This window comes from Octopus bimaculoides, chromosome Z (genome assembly GCF_046866305.1).
Source record: "Octopus bimaculoides isolate indiv1 chromosome Z, ASM4686630v1, whole genome shotgun sequence".
Classification (NCBI taxonomy): domain Eukaryota; kingdom Metazoa; phylum Mollusca; class Cephalopoda; order Octopoda; family Octopodidae; genus Octopus; species Octopus bimaculoides.
This window is the reverse complement of record NC_142944.1, coordinates 7508058-7531668: the sequence shown is the minus strand read 5'-3', so window position 1 is coordinate 7531668 and position 23611 is coordinate 7508058. Positions and strand designations below refer to the sequence as shown.

General features: G+C 36.2%; 1 protein-coding gene across 1 annotated transcript in view; it reads right to left on the bottom strand.

Annotated features, from left to right (window-relative positions):
- Nucleotides 1-9037: 9037 nt before the first annotated feature.
- Nucleotides 9038-23611, bottom strand: part of LOC106875862 (uncharacterized) — a 46477-nt gene continuing 31903 nt past the window's right edge. Inside the window, exons 14-18 of the mRNA XM_089365466.1 lie at nt 20637-20767; nt 16669-16801; nt 15383-15528; nt 12754-12927; nt 9038-9312 (exon numbers count right to left, since the gene is read on the bottom strand). Of these exons, the coding sequence (XP_089221592.1) occupies nt 9103-9312; nt 12754-12927; nt 15383-15528; nt 16669-16801; nt 20637-20767 (794 nt within the window). The 3' untranslated portion in view covers nt 9038-9102. The remainder of the gene's footprint in view (nt 9313-12753; nt 12928-15382; nt 15529-16668; nt 16802-20636; nt 20768-23611) is intronic.

The following is a 23611-nucleotide window of genomic DNA, read 5'->3' as shown; positions in this document are numbered from 1 at the left end:
GATTCCGAAAGGATGAAAGGCAAAGTTGACCTCAGTGGCATTTGAAGTCAGAACGTAGCAACGGGCAAAATACCGCCAAGCATTTTGTCCAGCTTGCAATGATTCTGCCAGCTCGCCACCTTAATAATAATAATAATAACAATAAAACCAACAAATAGAAGGAAATGTAATTTCAAACATGAAATAATAAATTTTTGAAATTATATGGTGGTTGAAGGAGAAATTTAATGTTTTTAAGAATTATATTTTACATACCTACAACATGAAGGATTGAATAAAAAAAAAAAAAAGAGATGCTGCAGGTATTTCCAAGAGAGAAAAAGAGATGTTAACTGAAATTCCTAAAATATCCTGATATATGAAACTTAAATAATAAAATTATCAACAATTGTCAATTCCAGAAAATGTGTATGAGTGTGTGGGCATATATGTACATATATATTCTTTTACTTGTTTCAGTCATTGGACTGTGGCCATGCTGGAGCACTGCACTGAAGGGTTTTAGTTGAACAAATTGACCCCAGGACTTAGCTTTCAAGCCTCGCACTTATTCTATGGGTCACTTTTGCCGAGCTGTTATGGGGGACATGAACACACTGACACCAGTTGTCAAGTAGTGATGTGGGGACAAACACAGGCACAAATAGCTGTGTGTGTGTGTGTGTGTGTGTGTGTGCGTGCGTGCGTGTGTGTGTGTGTGGCAGTCTTCTTTCAATTGCCGTCTACCAAATCCACTCACAACGCTTTAGTTAGCATGAGATAGTAGTAGAAGACACTTGCCCAAATTGCCACACAGTGGGGCTGAACCCAAAACCATGAAGTTGGGGGAGCTAGCTTCTTACCACACAGCTATATGTAATATACACACGCATATATATATATATGTTAGTAGGAAAGGTTGAGTTCTATATCATCCATTACTTTGTGGGTTTCCAAAGGTCAATTTCTAATAAAGATTCTTCGTATTTTCATTGGTGGTTTACTGTTGTATGAATTTTGTGAATGTGAAAATGCTACATGCATAAGGTGTGTTATGAGAATTTATAGAACATTTATCCTATAGAAACTCAACATGGAGAAGAAAAGATGTTTCTATAGGATACTTGATCTATAAATTCTCATCACACACACACATATATATATATATATCCCTTATACACATAGGTATATAAACATACACACATATATATGTACATACATACAATATACATATCTGACCTGGGCATGATTTTAAACGGTATCTGATAGCAGGGGTCCTGTTTTAGAAGTTCCAGAGTTTTGAAGAGTGTGAAATCACTTCTTAGCCATTACTGGTCTCAGGTTTACTCTGACCTGGAGTAGAAACACTTGTTGGAGTCCTGGCTATGGGTTAATTAGCACTTTATGGAAGAAACTTCAATGTTTTGTAAGTTCCTTGGGAAGGGAAATGACTAATGGGAGTCAACCGTGAGAAGCAAATCAAGGAGTGGAGTCTTTAGGTAGTCCAGTGCTCTCTTTGACTCCCTTCTGGCGACTCCAGAGTAGGTGGAGCTCTCCAGTCCTGTAAAGTAATTCACCTTGAAGGCCACTCCAATATAAAAACCTACAGCTTGCTTGTCACAGCAAGTGTCTCAGCCTGTTAATCCATTGAGATCAGATCTCCAAGTCTAGAGTTGGGGTCAGATTGCAAGGACTGGCTCTCACTTTAAGACTAGTGAAAAGTAGAAATAGAAACCTTGTAGGGTCAAGAAATGGTTTACATAGCCATTTGGGTGCATGTTGCTCTTCCTCATGAAAATTGAACACAGAGAAACTGCCATTATTATCATCATTATCTACTTTAACATTCATTTTTCCATGCTGGTACCACATAAAAGCATGCGTGTAGTGCCATGTAAAAAGCACCCAGCATACTCCATAAAGTGGTTACCATTAGGAAGGGTATCCAGCTGTAGAAACCATGCTGGACCAAACTGGAGCTGAGTGCAACTCCCCAGCTTTGGTCAAACTATCCAACACCCATGCCAGCATGGACAATGGATGTTAAGTGATGACGATATATATATTTCACACACACCTCTCTCTCTCTCTCTCTCTGTCTCTCTCTCTCTATATATATATATATATATATATATATATATATATATATATATATATATATATATATATATATACCATATTTGATGGCTTATAAGACGCACCTTTTTTTACCCAAGAATGGCTTAAAAAATTCCCCCTTGTTCAATGCACTCAATGTAGGCTCAAAACTCGCGACTGTTGGTCAAAGTTATACTTCAGAGGTTACGCAGATGTAGCCTAGCCTAACTCTCTATGGCATTGTAATAGCCTATTTTTTCAAAGAAAAAAAAACAACATTTGTTTATTATTATTATTTATCATCATCACAATTACTATTGCTAATATGACTATTACATATGTTGTTATTATCGCCTAAGGTAACAAAACGTGTGCCGCCATCTACTGGTGAACAATCGCCTACAGTATGTTTATATTGAATGTGGATTCAATAAATTGCTTATAAGTACTGGTAATAACTAAGTTATACAGGTTAGTGGAGGAATTAAAACATTATTTTAGTGGCAATTTATTTTACAAAAGTATAGCCTAGGCTAGGGTGCGTCCTATAGGCCATCAAATACAGTATATTTACATATATATATAAATTTACACACACACACACGGTGCCTTGTTTTCACTTATTTTGTAGCACAAAATCCAAAGCCCTCAGTAAACTCCCATGTTAGAAATGAGTAGAATCTACCATGTTTGTCACATGTAAGGCAAACAAGACTATACAATATCAAGCATATATATATACACACACACACACACACACACACATAATTTCTCTCATGTACACAAATTAGTAGTAATGAACTGAAAGTATGAAGAATCAATACTGCATGAGAGGTTAAATAGAGGAGTACCGTCAATGTGATACCGATGGTTTTCATGTTAATATATTTACAATTATTCACCCATTGTTTGAATGATAACAGCAACTCTATCATCTTGTTGGGAGAAAACACACTCTTGTCTATTATGATTACAGAGTTGCCACTATCATTCAAACAGTAAGTCAAAAAGTGTAAATGCATTAACATGAAACCATTGGTGTCATATCAACAGCACTCAACTATAAGAAAAGTATATATGTACACACACATACACATTTTATGGCAATTTTTCACTTTAATACTATGCTTTTCTTCAGATTTATATGGAAGAAAATGAGTAAATTTAGAATTGTCACAACTGAATTCCATTCATTCAACAAAAATTCTTGAGGAACATTTTAAATTTTACAGAATTAATATTATTTTGACTGATCAACCTGTTTTTTTTTTTAAAATCTTTTTTCTTCTTTTTGCTTACTAGTTTTTATTGAAATAAGAAAATTCAAATAAATAATTAACGATGAATTTCAAACTAAAATTCCATTTCAGTAATTAAATGAAATTGAAAACATTTCTTGTTCTTCATAAACACCATATAAATGCACTGATCTGGATTCAAAGAACTTATCTGAATATGGTCATGATGTAACAAAAGAATCTCCATATGTATTTGCATGTGCGTATGCACACACACACACACATTTGCAGAAATACCATCATCACTAATATCAACTTTTCCATGCATACATGGATTGGGCAAAGTTTATTGAGGCAGATTTTCTATGGTTGAATGCTCTTCCTGTCACCAACCAAGGTAATATTTCCTCCATGGCGAGAGAGTGAACATTGGAAACGAATGACACTGCTTGTAATACAAGGGCAATCATTTCACAATTATCACATGATATGAAGACAAAAGAAACACAAATATATACACATTCACATACATACACACAAACTCACACATATACGACGAGCTTCTTTACAATTTCTATCAACCAAATCCACTCAGCAAGGCTTTGGTCAACTTAAAGCTAGAGTAGAAGACACTTGTCCAAGGTATCATGCAGTAAGATTGAACCTGAAACCATGTAGATGAGAAGCAATCTTCTCAACCAAAAGCCACTCATGCCTATTGCGTATGTATGTATACAGACATGACAGAAGTAAATAGACACCCCATAAAACATCGTTTTATGTTTATTCTAATTTGTAAAGGTTTATATTTTTTATTAATTGACATTTTTATGTTTCAGGTTCTATATGTGACTGTTTAATCATGCCATGTACAAAAGAAGCCTTGGAACTGTCTGAATTTCAAAATGGCCGTATTGTGGTTCATTCTGAAGGTGGACATAGCATAAAATTGCAGAAAACTTTGGGGATCCCACTTCCTATAGTTAATAGAGTGATTGTAAAATTCACCAGAGAGAGGATGGAGTTCAAATCACCTCGACCAGGGCCCTCTGACAGTACCTTTCTTTTTGTTAAGAGAAGACACTTGTCCAAGGTATCATGCAGTAAGATAATCCTCCTTGCAAGGCCTCTGACATAGCAGAACAAGTTGATGTCAATCTCAGAACAGCTGTCAGTTATCTCCACAAACTTGGTAACTATGGCAGAGCAGCAAGAAGGAAGTTACTTTTTCAACCAGCCAACATCAAGCAGAGGAAAGATTGGGCTAGTGAGATGGTGGAGAGGCCACTTGCATTTTGGGACATTGTCATATGTTACTATGGCAGAGCAGCAAGAAGGAAGCCACTTCTTCAGCCAGCCAACATCAAGCAGAGAAAAGATTGGGCCAGTGAGATGGTGGAGAGGCCACTTGCATTTTGGGACACTGTCATATTCTCTGATGAGTCCAGATTTCGTATATTTTCTGACAGTGGTCGAGTGTGAACCTGGAGACTGTGATCAACAATTTGATGTGAAAAGATTGCAGCCAACAATGAAACACAGCAGCTATTCTGTGATGGTCTGGGGAGCAATTTGGAGCAATGGTTGATCAGAGCTGGTGGAATGTTAGGGATAACAATTGGAAAATACCACATGGTGAACAGAAAATTGGTCGCATGGTTGGAAGAGAAGTTAGCAGGAGCGGTGTGACAATATATCTATGGTCATAAGTATGCACACATACATGCACAGATGTGGATATTTGTGTGTATTTGTACATGTGTATATGTACATGTGTATATGTACATGTGTATAAGATTGTATGCATATGTATGTGTGAGTGTATGCCCATGCACGTCTGTATGTGATTGTACTTACGCATGTGCATAGGTGTACACATGCACAAAAGTGCCAGTATGTGTACATGCATGCCTGTGTATGTCTACATATGCATACTAGTGTGTACATGCATATACATGTATACTGGTGTATGCATCTGTATCCATGTGCATATGTATGTACATGCATATGCATACACGTACACAGGGTGTACTTGCACGTGTACATGTATGTGTGCATGCATGCATACTTGTGTGGGTGGGCATGTACAAAGGGGTGTGTATATGCAGGTGGAAAGGCATGAACAAGCATTGGAGATTGGTGGCACTGCTCATGGAGGTTGGTGATGGTGCAAAGGTGGTATATCCAGGTTGTTGGCAGCCAGTGGTGTGAAATTCACCAGTAGGGCATACCTCTGGTGATGGCAATAGGACAGATCATACTTCTTGTTGATGGATACTACAGGTTGGTAGAAGATGCGCAGTTTTTCGTGGAGGCAGAGCTGGTAAATAGGGGTGCCAGGTGAATATGGTAGTGCCTTGTCAACAACAATCCACTTGATACTGGGTGCTTCATCTCAGAGGTCACAGACAAAGCAAGACAAGTAAGTAGAGTCCTCTCTATCCCTGGATCTGAATGAGTGCCTGTGCTGGGAGTATCACCCCTTGAAGTCATTGGCTGTCATACCTATATAGTACCTAATCAGCTGGTGTAAGAGTGGCTCTGTATAATATGGCCCTTGAGAGGCAGGATCCTTCTAGAGGGCAGGTCATGGAGTTTCGGCAGTTGCAGGTTGGAATTGGGGTTGTGTGCATATTTTAGTCTGTTGATGTGTACGATGTCTAAGCAGTAGCTCACCATGACATTATGGGGGTTGAAAAACTTGTAATATTTATGGCCTCTGGGGAAATGTTTCTTAATTAACAACAGGAAGCCTCTAGCTATGTTAGTAGAAACTTCTAGGTTGAATGGGGAGGGGTTTAAACTAAATAATTTTCATAATCCTCTTGGGGTGAGGGGAGGGGGTCTGGAGATCATCCACATACATCAACCTCTCAGTAAAGCTGTGCCTAGCTGAAGCATCATTGTAGTGGAGGTGGCCTTATTAAAGATCTCCCTGTTGGCTGAGAGTTTAGACACCTATTTTCTAATACCTAAAACCAAGTTTCTAGAACAGGTGATGGTGGTGGAGAGTCACCTCGTGTGGATGCATACCATTCCTTAATTAGGCTTCCTGTAGGGGTAGTACTTACCCATGTTCAGGTCTAAAGTTATGTCCAAGAAATTGACCATAGTCAGGTTGGTGATAACCATTATGGACAGGATGAACTCTTTGAATATCTTTTTTATCAAGTCCTTCCTGAACCTGTTCATGGTGTGGCCATTCATATGGCTTAAGATAGCCAGGCTGTCATCCCTATAGAGAGCTATCCTATGTGGATGTGGATGTTTCTTGAGGGTGTCCTAAATGTATAACCTGACAAGATTGGCGATTTCAGCCCAGTCAAAACTCCCCATACAGATATCAAACAACAGATTGCCTTCTTTCTTCATCCAGAAGGAATCATTGTGGACCAGAATTGACTTTTTGGTATTCGTGATGAAAGCATAGAGTGCAGGTCACTATCCATCAAGTTGAGATCCACCATAAACAAATCCACACCATCACTATTTATTCCTGCTAGGATTTCCTTTGGCACATTGTGTGTGTCCGTGGATATATATATATATATATATATGTATGTGTGTGTGTGTGTGTTGTGTTCTTGAGCAAGACACCTTACTTCACTCAGCTGTAGAAATGAAATGCAACATCACTGGTGCCAAGCTGTATCGGCCCCTTTGCCTTTCCCTTGGAAAAGATTGGCAGCATGGAGAGGGGAGGCTGGTATGCATGGGCAACTGGTGGTCTTCCAAAAACAACCTTGCCTGGATTTGTGCCTCAGAGGGGAACTTTCTATATGCAATGCCATGGCCATTCATGACCAAAGGGGTCTTTATTTAATATATATATATATAAATATAATTAAGGGATCAGCAAATATTTGCTTCACCATATACCGAAGTTCAGAAATAGCAGCTAAAAAAGCTGAGAATCCTTTACCCTTTTAATTTATATATATATATATATATATATATATATATATATATATATATGTATGTATATATATATCCTTCTAATATCAACAGAACCTACTGTACATAGATTTTTCCTTATGTCAATATATTACATGCATAGGATGGCAAGCTGGCAGAATCGTTACCGTGCTGGGCAAAATGCTTTGAGGCATTTCGTCCAACTTCGAGTTCAAATTCTGCCAAGGTCAACTTTGTCTTTCATCCTTTTCAGGAATCAATAAAATAAGTATAAGTTGAGCAGGAGTGGGGGTGGGGTGGATTTAATCGACTTAACCTCCTCCCCTAAAATTGCTGGCTTTGTCTCAAAATTTGAAACCAATGTATTACATCCATGCACACACATTTACCTACACACATACATGCACGCATGCACACAAACCCGTTACAGTCATTAATATGCAAAGGCTTATGTGGTACAAAAAGTTGTTTTGTTTTTTTTTTCCTTCCTCCTCTCTCTGCCATTATGCATCTCGTATATTTTCATTTGACTCTCAGACTCTGAAGCACATAGGTACAAGTTACTATCAAAAAGAAAAAAAAAAAAAGAAACATTACTTTTTTTTTTTTAACATCCTGTCTAGGTTGAGTTAACCTAACAGAAGAATGCAAGCATTTTTACTTGACCAAAATAGAAGGGAAGGTAAATGGTGTCCATCTGTCCACCTGAATAATTCACAATCACCCGTCCTTTGCTTTACACACACACACATCAGTGTCAGTCTGGACACTGCTATACATTTTCAAAATACAAATTTACTTGTGAGTAGGATTTTTTCCCTCAATCATAAGAACCATTGGTTTTTTTTTTAACTATACCAATTCTATACAAAGAGAATTGTAAGTCTCAAAGCCATATAGAGTAAAATGCTTTACCCAAGGCCAGATGAAAACCCTTCACCCTAATGTATTTTTATCCTGCTCAGACAAGGTAAAAAAAACAAAACAAAAAAAAAAAAACATGTACAACCAAACACAACTATTATTCATAACATTCATCACAAAATAATGCTCAAAGTTTTCAAGAATATTTTCAATATAAGTTTAGAAAAAGAAACTGCAATTAAATCTTATGAAAAAAAACAATGATTGTCAAATACTTACAAAAAAAAAAAATTTCCCTCAAGAAAAGATAGTATACTTTTTGCTAATCAAAACCACATGTGCATGAATGTGTGAAGATAAATTTAAGAGGAAGTTGATGATTATTATGTATACATACATATACACACACATATGTATATACACACATATGTATATACATACATATATATATATACATATACAAATATTTACATGAAGTTAAATATATATATATGGTCATAGAGTGATCAATGTTTTTGCATCCACAAAGTGCTTAGCTTTACAGAAGATACATTAGACTCTAATGACCTCACTTATATGCCCAGGGCCATTGGAGTCTGATGCATTGTCTATAAAGCGCTTTATGGGTGCGAAACCATTGGTCATTATGACTGGATATATATTTAACTTCATGTAACTACATTACTGCTCTAACTTTTAGAGCGTGCTTCTTTTTCTGTTATATGATTAACTGAGAATATTTAACGTCCGCTTTCCATGCTAGCATGGGTTGGATATATATATATGTATATATATATGTGTGTGTATGTATGTGCGTATATATATATATATATATATATATATATATATATAAATATATATATATATATACACACACACAAACAAGGTGTGGGGATGTGTATGCATTTGTGTCAATGATAACAAGTTGTGTTTGCACACACGTGTCATGAGCTGCCTTATATTTTTAAATTTAAAAAAAAAAAATTTTTTTTTGTTTTTTTTGATAGTTTCAAAGTTTCCATGGTAACGTCCTGATTTGTTGTAGACCAGTGTTCTCTTCCTCAGTGGAAGAGTTCCTAGCAGACACCATAGCTGCGGCAGCTTGAGTTGTTCCAGCAGCAGATGCATCGGACGCAGCAACTTTTTCAGCAAGTTCAGCAAATTTGCTCACATAGTCCATACTGTTTTCATTCATAATCATCTGTAACGTGGTATCCAACTGTAAGATATTAAATATAACATACAACATAAATAAATGTGAGAGAATATGAAATGGAAATCTAATCTGGTGGGGAGAAGTCTACAATTTTTAGCTCATAATCCTACATCTCTTTAGTTGAGTTGGAGTGGGGGCGCTTTGTATTGTGAGTTACTTGGTGATCTTGGCAACTAAATTTGACGACTGGCACCCATGCCGACATTGTCTCCTTCATTGGACACGAAACTTAGCTTGCGAAGACCTGTTGGGGCAAGCGAAAGCGAAATCGTGATGGCACCTGTACCCAGCATCGCCTTCCTGGCACGTGTAAAGACATTTGAGCGAGATCATTGCCAGTACCGCTGGACTGGCTCCTGTGCAGGTGGCACATAAAATACACCATTTTGAGCGTGGCCGTTGCCAGTACCGCCTGACTGGCCCTCGTGCTGGTGACACGTAAAAGCACCCACTACACTCTCGGAGTGGTTGGCATTAGGAAGGGCATCCAGCTGTAGAAACTCTGCCAAATCAGATTGGAGCTTGGTGTAGCCTTCTGGTTCACCAGTCCTCAGTCAAATCGTCCAACCCATGCTAGCATGGAAAGCGGACGTTAAACGATGATGATGAATAAACCCCATTCACAAACATACAATCATCAACATAATTATATAACCACTAACTGAAAACTTAAACTCACTGCCATTCAACAATACTCTAGCCAAAATTACTGGACCTGAAATAGGAGCCTCCACACTTTGTGAAATGGTTGGCATTTAAAAGAGCACCCAGTACACTCTGTAAAAGTGGTTGGCCTAAGGAAAAGAACCCAGCTGTAGAAGCCATAGGCATGCTCCTCTGGCTCATCAGTTCCTGTTGAACCACTCAATGCATGGAAAACAGATGTTAAATAATGATGATGAAGAAGATTTTAAGAATTCTACATCCACGACTAATGAATAGTTTGAAGGATAAAATGACTACTGTTTTAACTTATATTACTATAATTTTCACAATTAAGAAATATATCCACTTCCTGGTTGATGAAAGACTTCACCTCTGATATACAAAGCTGCTGAAATACTTATTAATTACACATTTAGAGCAGTGAAGTTCCCCTATATAACCCTTTTGTTAACATATTTCTCCTGAATTATACATCATTATTAAGCTGGTGTTTGGAATGTAAATAAACACAAAATTTTGATGGCTATTCTAAGTCAACTACAGTCTGTGTCCTCATTTCATTTGGTCCATCATTACTAAAGCAAAAACTTTTTGTTTTCCTCACCAATCTTTGGTTGACAAACTAATAAAATTCACTATCGAAAATGTCTCAGTAAAAGTCTATTTTTTTTGTAGCGGCATCAATTGAATTAATTTTTTATGGCTTCGTGTTTAAGAAGTTCCACTTCCCAAATATGTAGTTAGAGCTTCAGTCCCATTGTGTGGTATCAGAGCTTTGTGAGTGGATTAGATGGAAATTAAAAAAAGCTGCTGTGCATGCGTGTGTCTGGGACCACTTGTCATAACATTGTGTGATGACTGTAAACGAGGACCACAGTCAAAGAAGTGGTGTTGTTCGTTTCTAATTTTCTTTGGAAACAGCTGACCATGGGGAAATATTACCTTCGTTGGAAGCAGGTGCAAAAGGCTCTTGATTGTAGAAAATTTGCTCCAACAAGTGCTGTTTGGCCCATGGAAACACGGAAAAAAGGACATTAAAAGCAGCAGTAACTGGCAGCAATCATGATAAAGTTAATCAGTAATTCAGATATTCAGTTTCAATATTTAAGTTGCTCAATCTCCCACTGACTTGGATAAGCTCATCCTTCAATCAATGTAGAGTAGAGGCAAGAAGTGAAACGACCAAGTTCACAAAATATTAGATTAACAGCTTAAAAACCAGTTTGAAATTCAACACAAGTATTTTGTTGCTGTCTTGCTGTCAGAAAACATTATTTGTTAAATGCACAGACTCCCTCAAATGCTTAGGGGTGGGGTGGAGGATCGTTAGATGTTGTAGTTAGCTTTTGTTATCTAGAAGACCAAGTTAGCAGTGGTGGAGGAAGTTCTGAAAGTGTATTTGCTAGAATAAGAACAGGCTGGGCAAAATTCAGAGAGTTTCTATCTTTGTTGGTAACTAAGAGTTTCTCCCTCAAAGTGAAAGGCAGGTTGTATGATGCCTGTGTATATGAAGCTATGTTACATGGCAGTGAAACATGGGCTTTGACTACAGAGGACTTGTGAAGGATTGAAAGAAATGAATTTAGCATGCTCTTCTGGATGGGTAATATCAGTGTGCACACACAACAGAGTGTAAATGATTTAAGAGGAAAACTGGATATAAGAGGCATCAGGTGATGTGTGCAAGAGAGAAGACTGTGCTGGTTTAGCCATGTGATGCATATGGATGAGGACAGCTATGTAAAGAAGTACCGAGTTCTAATTGTGGAGGGTACCTGTGGAAGGGGTAGAACCAGATAAACATAGGACAAAGTAGTGAAAAAGGATCTTCAGATGCTAGGCCTTGCTGAGAAAATGACAAGGGATTTGGAAATGTGGTGATCTGCTGTACTTGACAAGACACGTCAAGCTAAGTGAAATCGCTGTCTTCCACACATACGGGCTTGTCCTTTGCAGGTGCCAGTGCTACATAAAAAAGCACACTTTGTTAAGTGGTTGGCATCAGGAAGAGCATCCAGTCATAGAAACCATGTCACAACAGACAATTGGTGTTTGAACAGCTCCATGTCAAACCATTCAACCCTTGCCAGCATGGAAAGTTGACGTTCAAACTAGTAGATTCTCCTCTTATTTACCCCAAACACTTTTAATTAGAAGCTAATGATTGTTGTTGTTCAGCCCCAGGTCAATCCTGATCAAACCAAAGGCCCCAGGTTCAAACATGTTCCAGTTCAGTTACATTATGCAATATGTCATTCAAAATTTAAAACCCAGCTGGATATGATTTGAGGAAGATTTGGCTGTTATTCCTCATGTGTCAAACAACTGCTTAGAAGCTCTCTTCAATAAGCCAATTTGCAATTCTCCAAGGCATGAGAAGCTCCAGCAAATTTCCCAATTTCATTGTCAAGCAGAATCACATGCTTAATACATACTAGTGTGGTCCATTCATTAAATGAAAAAAAGAAACCCCTATTGTCATTAATAAAGGCATTAATTCCTTTAAACCTTTTTCCTATTTCTCTTAACAAAAATAAAAATTAATTTCTAATTAATTGGCAAAAAAAAGAAAAAAAAAAGAAAGAAAGGTTTAAAGCAACATTCTTCTTAATGTCTATTTGCAAGAACGAAATAGCACATCTCCAATGTAAATATATTTTAATTCGATCTATGCATCTTTCTACTGCTTTCTTCTGCAATTCTGTTTCTTGTGTTTTCATAATAGGAGTAAAAAAAAAAAAAAGAGAGAGAGAGAGATAGATAGATAAAGATACTTACATCCATTCTTGATGTTGAAGAATCTCGAGACCAATCATTGAACAAACTATTAAGTGTAAGGTTGCTGTTGCTGTTGCTGGTGGTGCTTACAGTGTTATTTGGCAAAGTTTCAGAAGTAGAAACCCTCTTAATCGGTGAGTCATTCAGAAGGCTGCCAAGAGAGAGATCACTCATCTGAAAAGAGATAAAATGAAAACCACATTAAGGAAGGTTTTATTGCAAACATGAGACAAATTTACAAGCATAATAAAAGTATTTAAAACAGAAGAGAACAACAGATTTATTAATGCATGGTTTGTTTATGTTAAATGTAACCGACCAAGCTTCTTCTCAATTTTGTGAAAGAAAAAAATCCAATTAAATTACAGGTGAACATGTCCTTTGATTGATAACTTAATTAGTACAATATTTCTTATAATACTCCATGTAGAACCTTGAAAGAAATATCAGACAATACTTTGAATTCCATTTTACAAAATGGCAACATGCTTTGCATAAAACCATAACACATTATTGAAAACAAAAAAAAAAGAAGTTATGCTTTCTTTCAATATATCAAATAAAAAACAATGAAACTAATTTTAATCCTTTGCCTGTCCAAAGCATTTTTAATAAGTTTGTCCTTAAATGTCTATAGTTGTTTTCAGACTTTTAGTTAGCCCTATGTTCTAATAAAGCTTTCCATTCATAAGTCCCAAGTAACCCTTATGGTTGAAAAAAAATTAGGAATGTGTATCATATATGATGCAGAGATTCAACAGGACAGACAATGGGTTAAATCATTCATTCTGCAGCACACAATTTTGTCAGTGAACAGGTCGCGGTTTCAAAGCGACGAAAATATTTTGACAAATTAAATTTAAATGTTGAAGTGAATCTAACGGTTTTTGTGTGTTATTTTAAATGGTTTATAAACACCTTCCATGCTGCAATTGTATTCATAAAATTTTCTTGAAATTCTTTTTTTTTTGTTTATTACTTTCACACCAGGTTAGCAACACAAAGAAAAAAATGAGAAAATGGAAAGAAAAAAAAAAAAAAAAAAAAAGTGAAGTCAAGACAAGAAATTAATAAATAAACAAAATAGTTACACACACTTTTTCATACCATGGAACATAAATATTCCCTTTCAAAACAAATTAAAATTCTACAGAAATCAAATTATCATCACTTCAGAGTTGATTAAAAAATGTTGGTAATATGTAGAGGGGATTTCTATCTTAAACTGATCTAAATTATTATAAACTTCCAACAAAATTTATGTTCCAAACACCTGTTAAATAATGGCAGTTATTTTATTAAGTTGTTCTTCATTTTCAAAATTAATTGAAACGGTGGCAGTATATATTTAGAAATAATATGGGTCATAATAACCTATATTAAAAAAATTGTTGGTTATAAGTCATTCTCCCCCTTTTATATGTTGAGTCTTAAGAAAGAGTGCCGACGGCCTTTGCAGGCCCTCTTAGACTTGTGAGACTGATGCCATTAACCTTCTGAAACCTTTGTAAGTCAACACCAGTGGGAAAGACATGAAGAGAAGGAGATTTCTACAGCACCAATATTTTGGGAAGGAAAGACTAAGCAAGAGTAATTTCACGCATTATTAGTTTGAAAGTACTCGCTGATGAAATCCCTAAATTCTAACAGGAAAAAAAAAAAAACAATCCATGCCAATTTAATGCTGAAGACCAAAGTAGTAATTGTTGTTATGTCTTTTAAAGATATGCAGAAACAGTGACTTGTAATAAACTCAGGAAAAAAGTCACAATTAATTTATGGGATCCAGACAAAAACCCCTCAGGCCCTGCCACAGTCCAATGACTGAAACAAGTAAAAGAATAAATATATAATGTATATAAGTTTAGCACAAATAACACCAGTTAAAACAAAACTGAGGTCGAGTCAAGATGGTAACTGATAATATGATGGCCACATTATCAGTTGATATTTTGGTGCTATCATTAACAGAAAAGTAACTTCCTACATGTGATGAAACAATATAAAAACCTTGATGGGACTGGTTAGTCCACATTACTCCATAAGGAGCATACAGTCAGTTTGCCCAGTTTCTCTGGTGTATACAAATTCCTCCCTGGATGGAATGCTTGTCTGTGCAGGATCACTCATTTTTGCCAGCTGAGTGGACTGGAGCAACACGAAATGAAGTGTTTTGCTCAAGAACACAATGCCTTGCCCTGTCCAGGAATTGAAACCGCAATCTAATGATCATGAGTTCAACACTCTAACCACTGAGCAATGCGCCTCTACTCAATGGGATTGCTTAACCAGAAATAGTACCCAAATCACACACTACTATCTTAGAAAAAAAAAAAAAAGAAGACAAGAGCTGGAATCCCTTTGGATATAAGTTTTGCTTAATCAAGATTGAACTGAGTGAAATAATAAATTATTTTAATGTTATTTTTAAATGGCATTCATTTATGATCCTTAATCCAATACATTTCTTTTTTATTTTAAATATCTTTTGTAACTGTAAAAGAAAAATCATGTTTTGAAATAATTTATGATCAAATAAACAATTTTGAATTTGAATATGTATGAATGAAAAACTATTTGAAAAAGAATAATTTCAAACCCTCATCATCAATATAATAAAATGTCTTACTTCTCCAAGAATCCAGTTATTATCTGAGTTGAACTTAAAGGGACTGTAATAAGGACTAGTCTGGCTCCTAAATTCTGTACTCAAAGGAGGTGTAGTCAAACCACTGTCAGTGGTTGGCGCTTTTGCCTCAGAACCTTCTAGCATGGCTGTAAAATAAGTTACAATTGATGTCATTATACAAATTTCTTATCAAAAACAAAGAATTATTTGGCAATATCAGTTACATTATGACAAAATTTGTGGTAAGAAACTCTAAAGAGAGCTGAACAGCAAAAGGTCTTCAGAGAAGAAACCCCACTCAAGCAAATGTCTCAGACCTTAAAGTTTTCTAAGGGGGCTGAGCCACATCCAGGTCATGACCCCTGGGTGTTCTTCTGCTGATACTTTAAACCACGTGGATATTGGAAACTTGTGCATTTAAACCAAATTTAAGACAAATGTCTACAAAAGGTTTAAGATTTTTTGTAGGTGTAGCTGTGTGGTTAAGAAATTCACTTTGCAGTCAGATGGTTTTAGGTTCAATCCCACTGACCACCACCTTCAAAATGTCTGTTCTTCTATAGCCCTAGGCTTACCAATGTCTTGTGAATGATCTTGGTAGATGGAAACTGTATTATATATATAATTTTTAATAACAGTTTGACTCAACTCCATATGGCTTAAAAAGTTTCGGATCAGTTGACAGGAGATATCTTCTGATGAGATGGATGCATACTACGCTCTCACAGAAATTGTTGATATATATATATATATATATATGAATGAGAAAAAGAAGAAAATGGAGAAATTGACATGGAGACATCAGTTTATTCAAGGACATTCAAATCCAGATAATGAAATTCCAGTCCTACAGCTGTTTCCATATCCAATTAGTTCAATTACAGAAATTAAATTAATTTAAATTTTCATATTGAAACTGGTTAATTTAATCAGGGAAGAATGTCCCAAAAAGGGAGTTACATTTCAACATGTTGATTGATGTACATACAGATGTTTGTGTTGTTAAAAAAACAAACAAAAAAAAACAGCATCAACAAAAAACCCGGTATTTTCATATATATACATATAAACAAATATGTTTGATATATTTGTGGTCATGCATATGTAATACATAATGGCTTTTATTGGTGGTGGTGTGGTAGTTAGATGAAATAGATGTTATAGGGAGAGAGAGAGAAAGACAAAGTCAACTTGTGTAGAATTTGAACTCAGAATGTAAATATTGATGCTCTTATAATTCTGACCACAATAATGTCAATGCCAACATTAAGAACAATAATACTTACACATAGAAACGTCAGATAAAGAAATATCAAACAGTGTAGAAATATTCGGAGGAGAAGAACCTAATTTGGTCCCCGATGAAGAAGTGGTTGCAGAGGTATCTGTTGTAGTTGAACTGGTATTCATCAGTGAAATCTGTACAGAGAAATATAAAAGAAACTCAGAATGTAATTTCATAAATTCTGCATTTTTACTCAAAGAGGATCAGATCAGAGTCTGGTGCAGCCTCCAGGCTTGCCAGTCCTCAGTCAAGCCGCATGGAAAGCAGCTTTAGAAGAAGATGAGAGGAAGAGGAGGAGGACTCATTATGGCACATGCTTTAAGATGTTTCCATACTTTGGGATAAATCCCAGTAGAAGTACAAAAAGTGAAGAACTCAATGAGAATAGCAGCTAGCTCTAAGATACATTACCTGAGACTAACTTTACTAACATCTTCAACTCCAGCAAATAGTGGTGGTGCTAAAGTGAACAGAAAAGTGGGGTTCTTCCGGTTTTTTTTTATAGGTAGAAAAGAAAGAATTTAGGAGTTTTGTTGATGTGCGAAACTGAAGACAAAACAACTCCATCAAGAGTGTTACTTTATTATTTCTTTTATTTTCAGTAGGAAAGAGCAATGCTCTGGGTTTTTGCAGGCCCTCTAAGACCAGGAAGATCAATCATCATCATCATCATCATCATCGTTTAACGTCCGCTTTCCATGGGTTGGACGATTTGACTGAGGACTGGCAAGCCAGAAGGCTACACCAGGCTCCAATCTGATTTGGCAGAGTTTCTACAGCTGGATGCCCTTCCTAACGTCAACCACTCCAAGAGTGTAGTGGGTGCTTTTACGTGCCAGTCAGGCAGTCTGGCAACGGCCATACTCAAAAAGGTGTTTTTTATGTGCCACTTGCACGGGAACCAGTCCAGTGGCACTGGCAATGACCTCGCTCAATGGCTTTAAAAAAATGGCTTTTGGAGTGGGTTGGGGTAAAAGAGAAAACAATGGCTCATTATTGTAACTAACCCCTACAAATAACTTTTGTGATGCCCATTCTCAGCAAGGTCCTTGCTTTTGTCTAATCTGAGGTCAACTTTGAATGATTAGACTCCGCTGACCACAATGTTCTAAGTATTACCCTCAAGTCTTATTTTTAGACACTGTATCAAAATTTATTTAAACTGTATCCTTTCCTTTTTTAAAATGGTGAGGGTGTAATTTGAGTGAGCATGCTAGCAAGTGAGGTACCTGTATTGCACCATTAAAAGCCCTTTCTTAATCACAGTGGGCTTCTGCCAAGAAACATTTTCTCTCTAGAGCCCCTAACAGACACTGGAACTATGCAAGGAAAGTGCAACAAGAAGCAGCACTTGAAGAGACAATGCTCTTTTCAAATTCTGGGTGTTCATGTTTTTGGAATGGAATTAAACCTATTAAAAATATCAAAATTTATTTTTCTTTCAAACAGTTTTTTTAGTACTTTATATTTTCCTTTTTATTTCAGTCACTCCTTTAATATCCATGATTAATCTCCGAAAGAGAAAGAGAGAGAGACAATAAACTGAAATTAGTTGCTTTCATAATACTCATTGTCATCAACATAACCCAGAATATATATACAAAGCATCGATTTGATTCTCATACAAACACTGACATGGTTGCGTGATTAAAACTTTTCTACAACAGCCTCGGTTTTACAAAAGCCCAGTGATTGAAATTTAATAGCTGGAAACCATCTAAAGGAATTTTTGCTTTTAGAGGGTAGACTTTTTCTTGTTCATTTTAACACCACCATCTAACCCTCGAGTGCCTTCAGCAGCATTCACTGTTATAAGGGTTACATATAAATTCCAACTTTTTCCGACATTGATGGGGACACCGTGAGTAGTCATAATCACTAAAAGTCAATTCAAAAGGTAGCTTGAACTTGAAATATAATGAGACAAAAATAAATACCTTACTGTTCAGAATATTATTAAAATTTAGAAAATATGTTACCGTGACCTATTTAATGCGCATTAACAGGAACATAAGAAATATTTTGTTTGGACCAATATTGAACTAAACTCAGGTAAAGAGGACCTATTTTGTGGCTATCTTGTGAAAATAGTTGAAAATGGCTCTTAGTAAATTATATGGTCGATCATAGATTTCTCTGTGTAAACCATTACAAACAGAAAAATTTAATCCATGGACTACAAAACCATCCAACAGATCCATATTTATTTGTTCAGGTTCATCCCATACCAGCAAAAAATATATATATATATATACACACACAAGCCAATGAACGAGCTTCTATTTGACTTACTAGAAATAGCAGCCAAACTTCCGTAACATCCCAACTCTTATCATTAAAAAAAAAAAAAAAAAAAGAATAGTTATAAATAAAAATGTCTTTGATCACAGTTTTGATCAATCAGAGTTGACTAGAGTGGAATGGAGAGAATCTTAGCTAATTTTTTGCTTCGCGACACACTCACATAACATTAAGCTAAAATATGAATACTCTTTAACTGTTAACATGAATATTTTCCCCTTCGCTTGTATAGGATGAACCAGGGCCAGAACAAATAAATGAGCCAAAAAATGCAGACCATTACTAGTTACCTTGAATTCCTGATATTATTTTATTTTGAATTTAAGGTTAGTGTCTCTGTTAATATCAGTTTTAAGCTAATCATCTTAATCAGTTTTACTTCTGGTTTGCCACTGAACACTAGCTAATAATACTTCTCAATAATTCCCGGTCATTTATTCCAATTAAATTGTTTCATTTTTATGTCTTTTAATCTATGCAAGCATGAGTGAGAAGAGTATTTCTCAACCATTTTTTGGGCCCCTGCCCACTTCAGTTTGTCCAAGAAACATGCATCTCACCATGAGCAGATGGAATTTATACACACATACACACACACATATTCCATACTGGCATGAATTAAATGGTTTGACAGAATCTGAATGTCCAAAACCTGCATTGTGCACCAAAGCAAGTTTTGGTTTTTACAACTGGATGCACTTCCTAATGCCAACCTCTGAGTGCCTTTTTTTTTTTTGTACCATCAGCAGTAGTGAAGTTACCATGTAAGGAGATAGAGGGGGAGGGGGTAAAGTATGAGAGAAGGCATCTAAGCAGAACAGGTTTTAGGAAATAGGAAGGTGCTGAGGTGTATGTGTGGGCACTCAAAGGTAATGAGGTGAAAAGAAGTGAATGCGGGGAGAAGAACCAGGAATACAAGTGGGTAGAGGATGCAAGAGTGTATGGGGGGTAGCGAGGGCAGGGGAATGGGCGATGGGGGTGGAGTGAATTTAATGAATGAAAAAGTGCTATTCAAAAGGAATGCTGTGATCTTATATGCTAAAGAAACTGGTTAATTGATCCTATGTCCCCTGGGACCCAAGACCTTAACGCCCGGCGGTACTATTATCTGACTGTTTCATTCTTGGTCTATTCCTAGGTCTCTTGCCACATGTAGGAATAGATTCCTCAGGCATCTCTTTCAAAGGGTCCTATCAGAAAAAAAACCATCATTACACTTTCTAACTGGATTCCCAACTGAGACCATGGGTATTATCCAACCATTTCATTCTTGATCTACTCTTATGTCCCCCCACAATGTGCCAATTTTCATGTTTGCACCTTTTTTTTTTTTTTCAAAAGAAAAGATAACTTACCAAAGCGGGTGCCTCTAAGTGATCACTCACACTACTAAAAATAACAGAGAAACCTCCCTCAAACAACACGCTATGCTTTAAAGAAGGATTCATTGGACAGTGTAGTTCTACATATACAAAAAAATATGGAAAAATTACATGATGGTCAAGGTCGGAAGGTTTTTGCTCATAAATCCTCACAATCAGAGCCTATATGAGGAACAACAACAACAACAATAGAAACAAAATTAAATTAATGAACGGAATGCCTGGTTATAAGACATCCAGAGGAACATTCTGAAAAAGAATAAAAGATTATGTCATAAACTGTTACCATTTCTTGAGGAGTGGTTGAAATTTGAGATGGAACTTCCACTGAAGTAGGTACACCAACTGGTAACTTCACTGATAAAGAATTGGTATTAACTGCTAATGTTGAAGAATTTGACAAACCAGTAGTTATTGCTGGAAAAAAATAAAAAGAATCTTTAAAAAATTGTTAAAAAAACCCCCCAAAAAACCCAACAAGATAAAACAGAATTGAGATTATGAATCTTTTATCTTTTACTTCTTTCAGTCACTGGATTGTAGCCATGCTGGGGCACCACTTTGAAGGGTTTTAGTTGAACAAATCAATCCCTGTACTTAAATTATTTTTAAAGCCTGAGACTTATTCTATTGGTTACTTTTGCTGAACTGTTAAGTTACTGGACACACACAAAACAGGCTTCTTTCAGTTTCCATCAACCAAATCATTAACAAGGTTTTGGTTGGCCTGGGGCTATAGTAGAAGGCACTTGCAGAAGGTGCCACACTGTGGAACTGTACCTAGAACCATGTGGCTAGGAAGCAAACTTCTTACCACATAGCCACAGTCAATTTTCTTATTAATGACAGTTTGAAAATTGAATATTTAAACTGAGTCATACCAACAAACAAACTTTTTACATGGTCAAGCAACTTGTCTGGTATATTGTGATTATAGTTCCATTGAATCAATACCATAGTGAGGAAGAGGGCAAAGGTCAAACAGTAACAAAAAAAGGACACATTGGTAAATGTAGACCCTCCCAAATACATTGATTAAAAGGTGGGAGATTCAAAGCTGGAACCCTTTTGATTACAAGTCTACACAATTAAGGCAGCCCTGAGGTTAAACAATAACAATAATAATGAATAATTACATCATTCTGAACTTTTAAGTATAATTTTTCCATCTTATTATTTCTTTTTAAATTTAAAACAGAAAATTTCTAAGTATTGTTGCATCTCAAATTTGGTGTTGCTGTGTGGTTAAAAACCTGGCTTTACTACGAGGTGATTTTGGTTTCAGTCCCACTGCCTAGCATCCTGGGCAAGCACCTTGTACTACAGCACTGGATTGACCAAAACCTTAAGAGTGAAATTTGACAAATAATAGCTGCATGATAACCTATCGAGGGTACCATTCCTATCATTGGATTAATCATTGTCTTGCTTAATACCATCACTTGGCCATTGAAGTATTTTAGTAAAGTCCACACTGTTGCAAGCATGTCTCCAGAAGATGACTTCTTTACTTCGCCTCACCATCTGTGAAGATGCTGAAAACAATCTATAGGTGTTGCCAGTTCACATCTGAGTAAGTTCAAATATCATTTAGTAATTTAGCCATGTGTGTGTGTGTTTTATAAGCTCACTTAATGAATATTTGATTTTGATATGATGATGATGATGATGATGATGATGATGATGATGATGATGATGATGATAAAATATTAAGAAACAGTGAAGAGATGAAACTATTTCCAGAACCTTTAAACAATGAGCGCTTGGGATAGTTTGCTTCACCACCCTATCTTTCTGGAGGACAGACACAAGCTGAGTTGATGACAGAGATAAAATGCAAAACAACTGATCAGTATTGAACAGTTTTACTTATATTAAAATTACTCCTTAATTGCAAAGAACAGAGTCAAAGAGAAGCCAAAAAAATATATTGGGTTGTTAGATAAATCCTTTTGTTCCTTTTCAATGTTGATTGAAAAATAGTCTTTATTATAATGTTTTATGTATCTTTTTGTAGCTCTATTCTTCTTTTACAGATTTTGTTTATCGTTTTTGAAATTTGAATAAATTTTATCTCTTTTCAGACATATGATGACAGAGTAGAAAAAACAAAAATTAACATTTTTGACATCTGCTTCTCTTTGCTTTCAATCAAGGTTACAAAACTGCCAAAGCTGTTTGAGGCATTTGTACTGAGAAGGTACTATTACTGCAAGAACTGCACAGAAATGATTTTTACACTTCAAGAAAGAGGAATTTGACCTCACAGACCCTCTGCATTATAGTCAACTAGTTCAATTCAATGAAGATCAATTGGACAAGCTCATCCATGAGGATCCATGCCAATCCACTAGGGAATTAGCCTAGCGGATAGGATGTTTTCGTGATATCGCTACCAGTCAACATTGACATGGCATGCTTCTTCAACATGACAACACTCATTTCCACGTTGCCAATCAGACCAAAAATGTGAGTGGAGATCTCAAGAATTTCTACACCCATTGTATTCTCCTGGTATAGCACCTTCAGTTTATCATCTTTTCTGGTCACTGGTCAACAGTCTGTGTAGCATTTTGTTCAACAACATGGAGCAGAAAATGTGGCTCAATGAATTTTTCAAGTCAAGATCTGGTGATTTCAACCATCAAAGCATTGACAAACTAGTGGAATGCTGGCAAGAATTCATGAATGATGAAAAAGAATATATAATTTGACTGATTTGTGGAAACAGTTAATGAAAACTCAGGATTAAAATGAATGGGGAAAAAATGAACTAATTTATTTGACAACCCAATAATAATCAAAGCTAAACAAAATAAAAGTTTTAACACAATCCTGAAACAGTATGAGTTAAAACATCTTGAGTAATAAAAACCATATGTTGGCAAATTTTCTGAGCCCTCAAGAACAAAGAATTGAAGATACTGTTAAAAAAAAAAAAAACTGTACTGTATTTATACAGGGTTGAATAGCTGCACTATTGCAACATTAGGATGTAGTACACATGATCATAAGATTGTGGTTTCAATTCCTGGACTGGGTGAAGCATTGGGTTCTTGAGCAAGACACTTCATTTCACATTGCTCCAGCCCACTCAGCTGTAAATGAGTATCACTGTGATGGACTGGTGTTTTGCTCTGAGGGAATGTTGTGATCTTGGTCACTTATGCACCATGGAAGCCGAGTAGCTGGCTTGATGAGCACGAGGACTTGAGACAGTAATGTTAAAATGATGGACATTCTACCATTGGACCAAAGCAA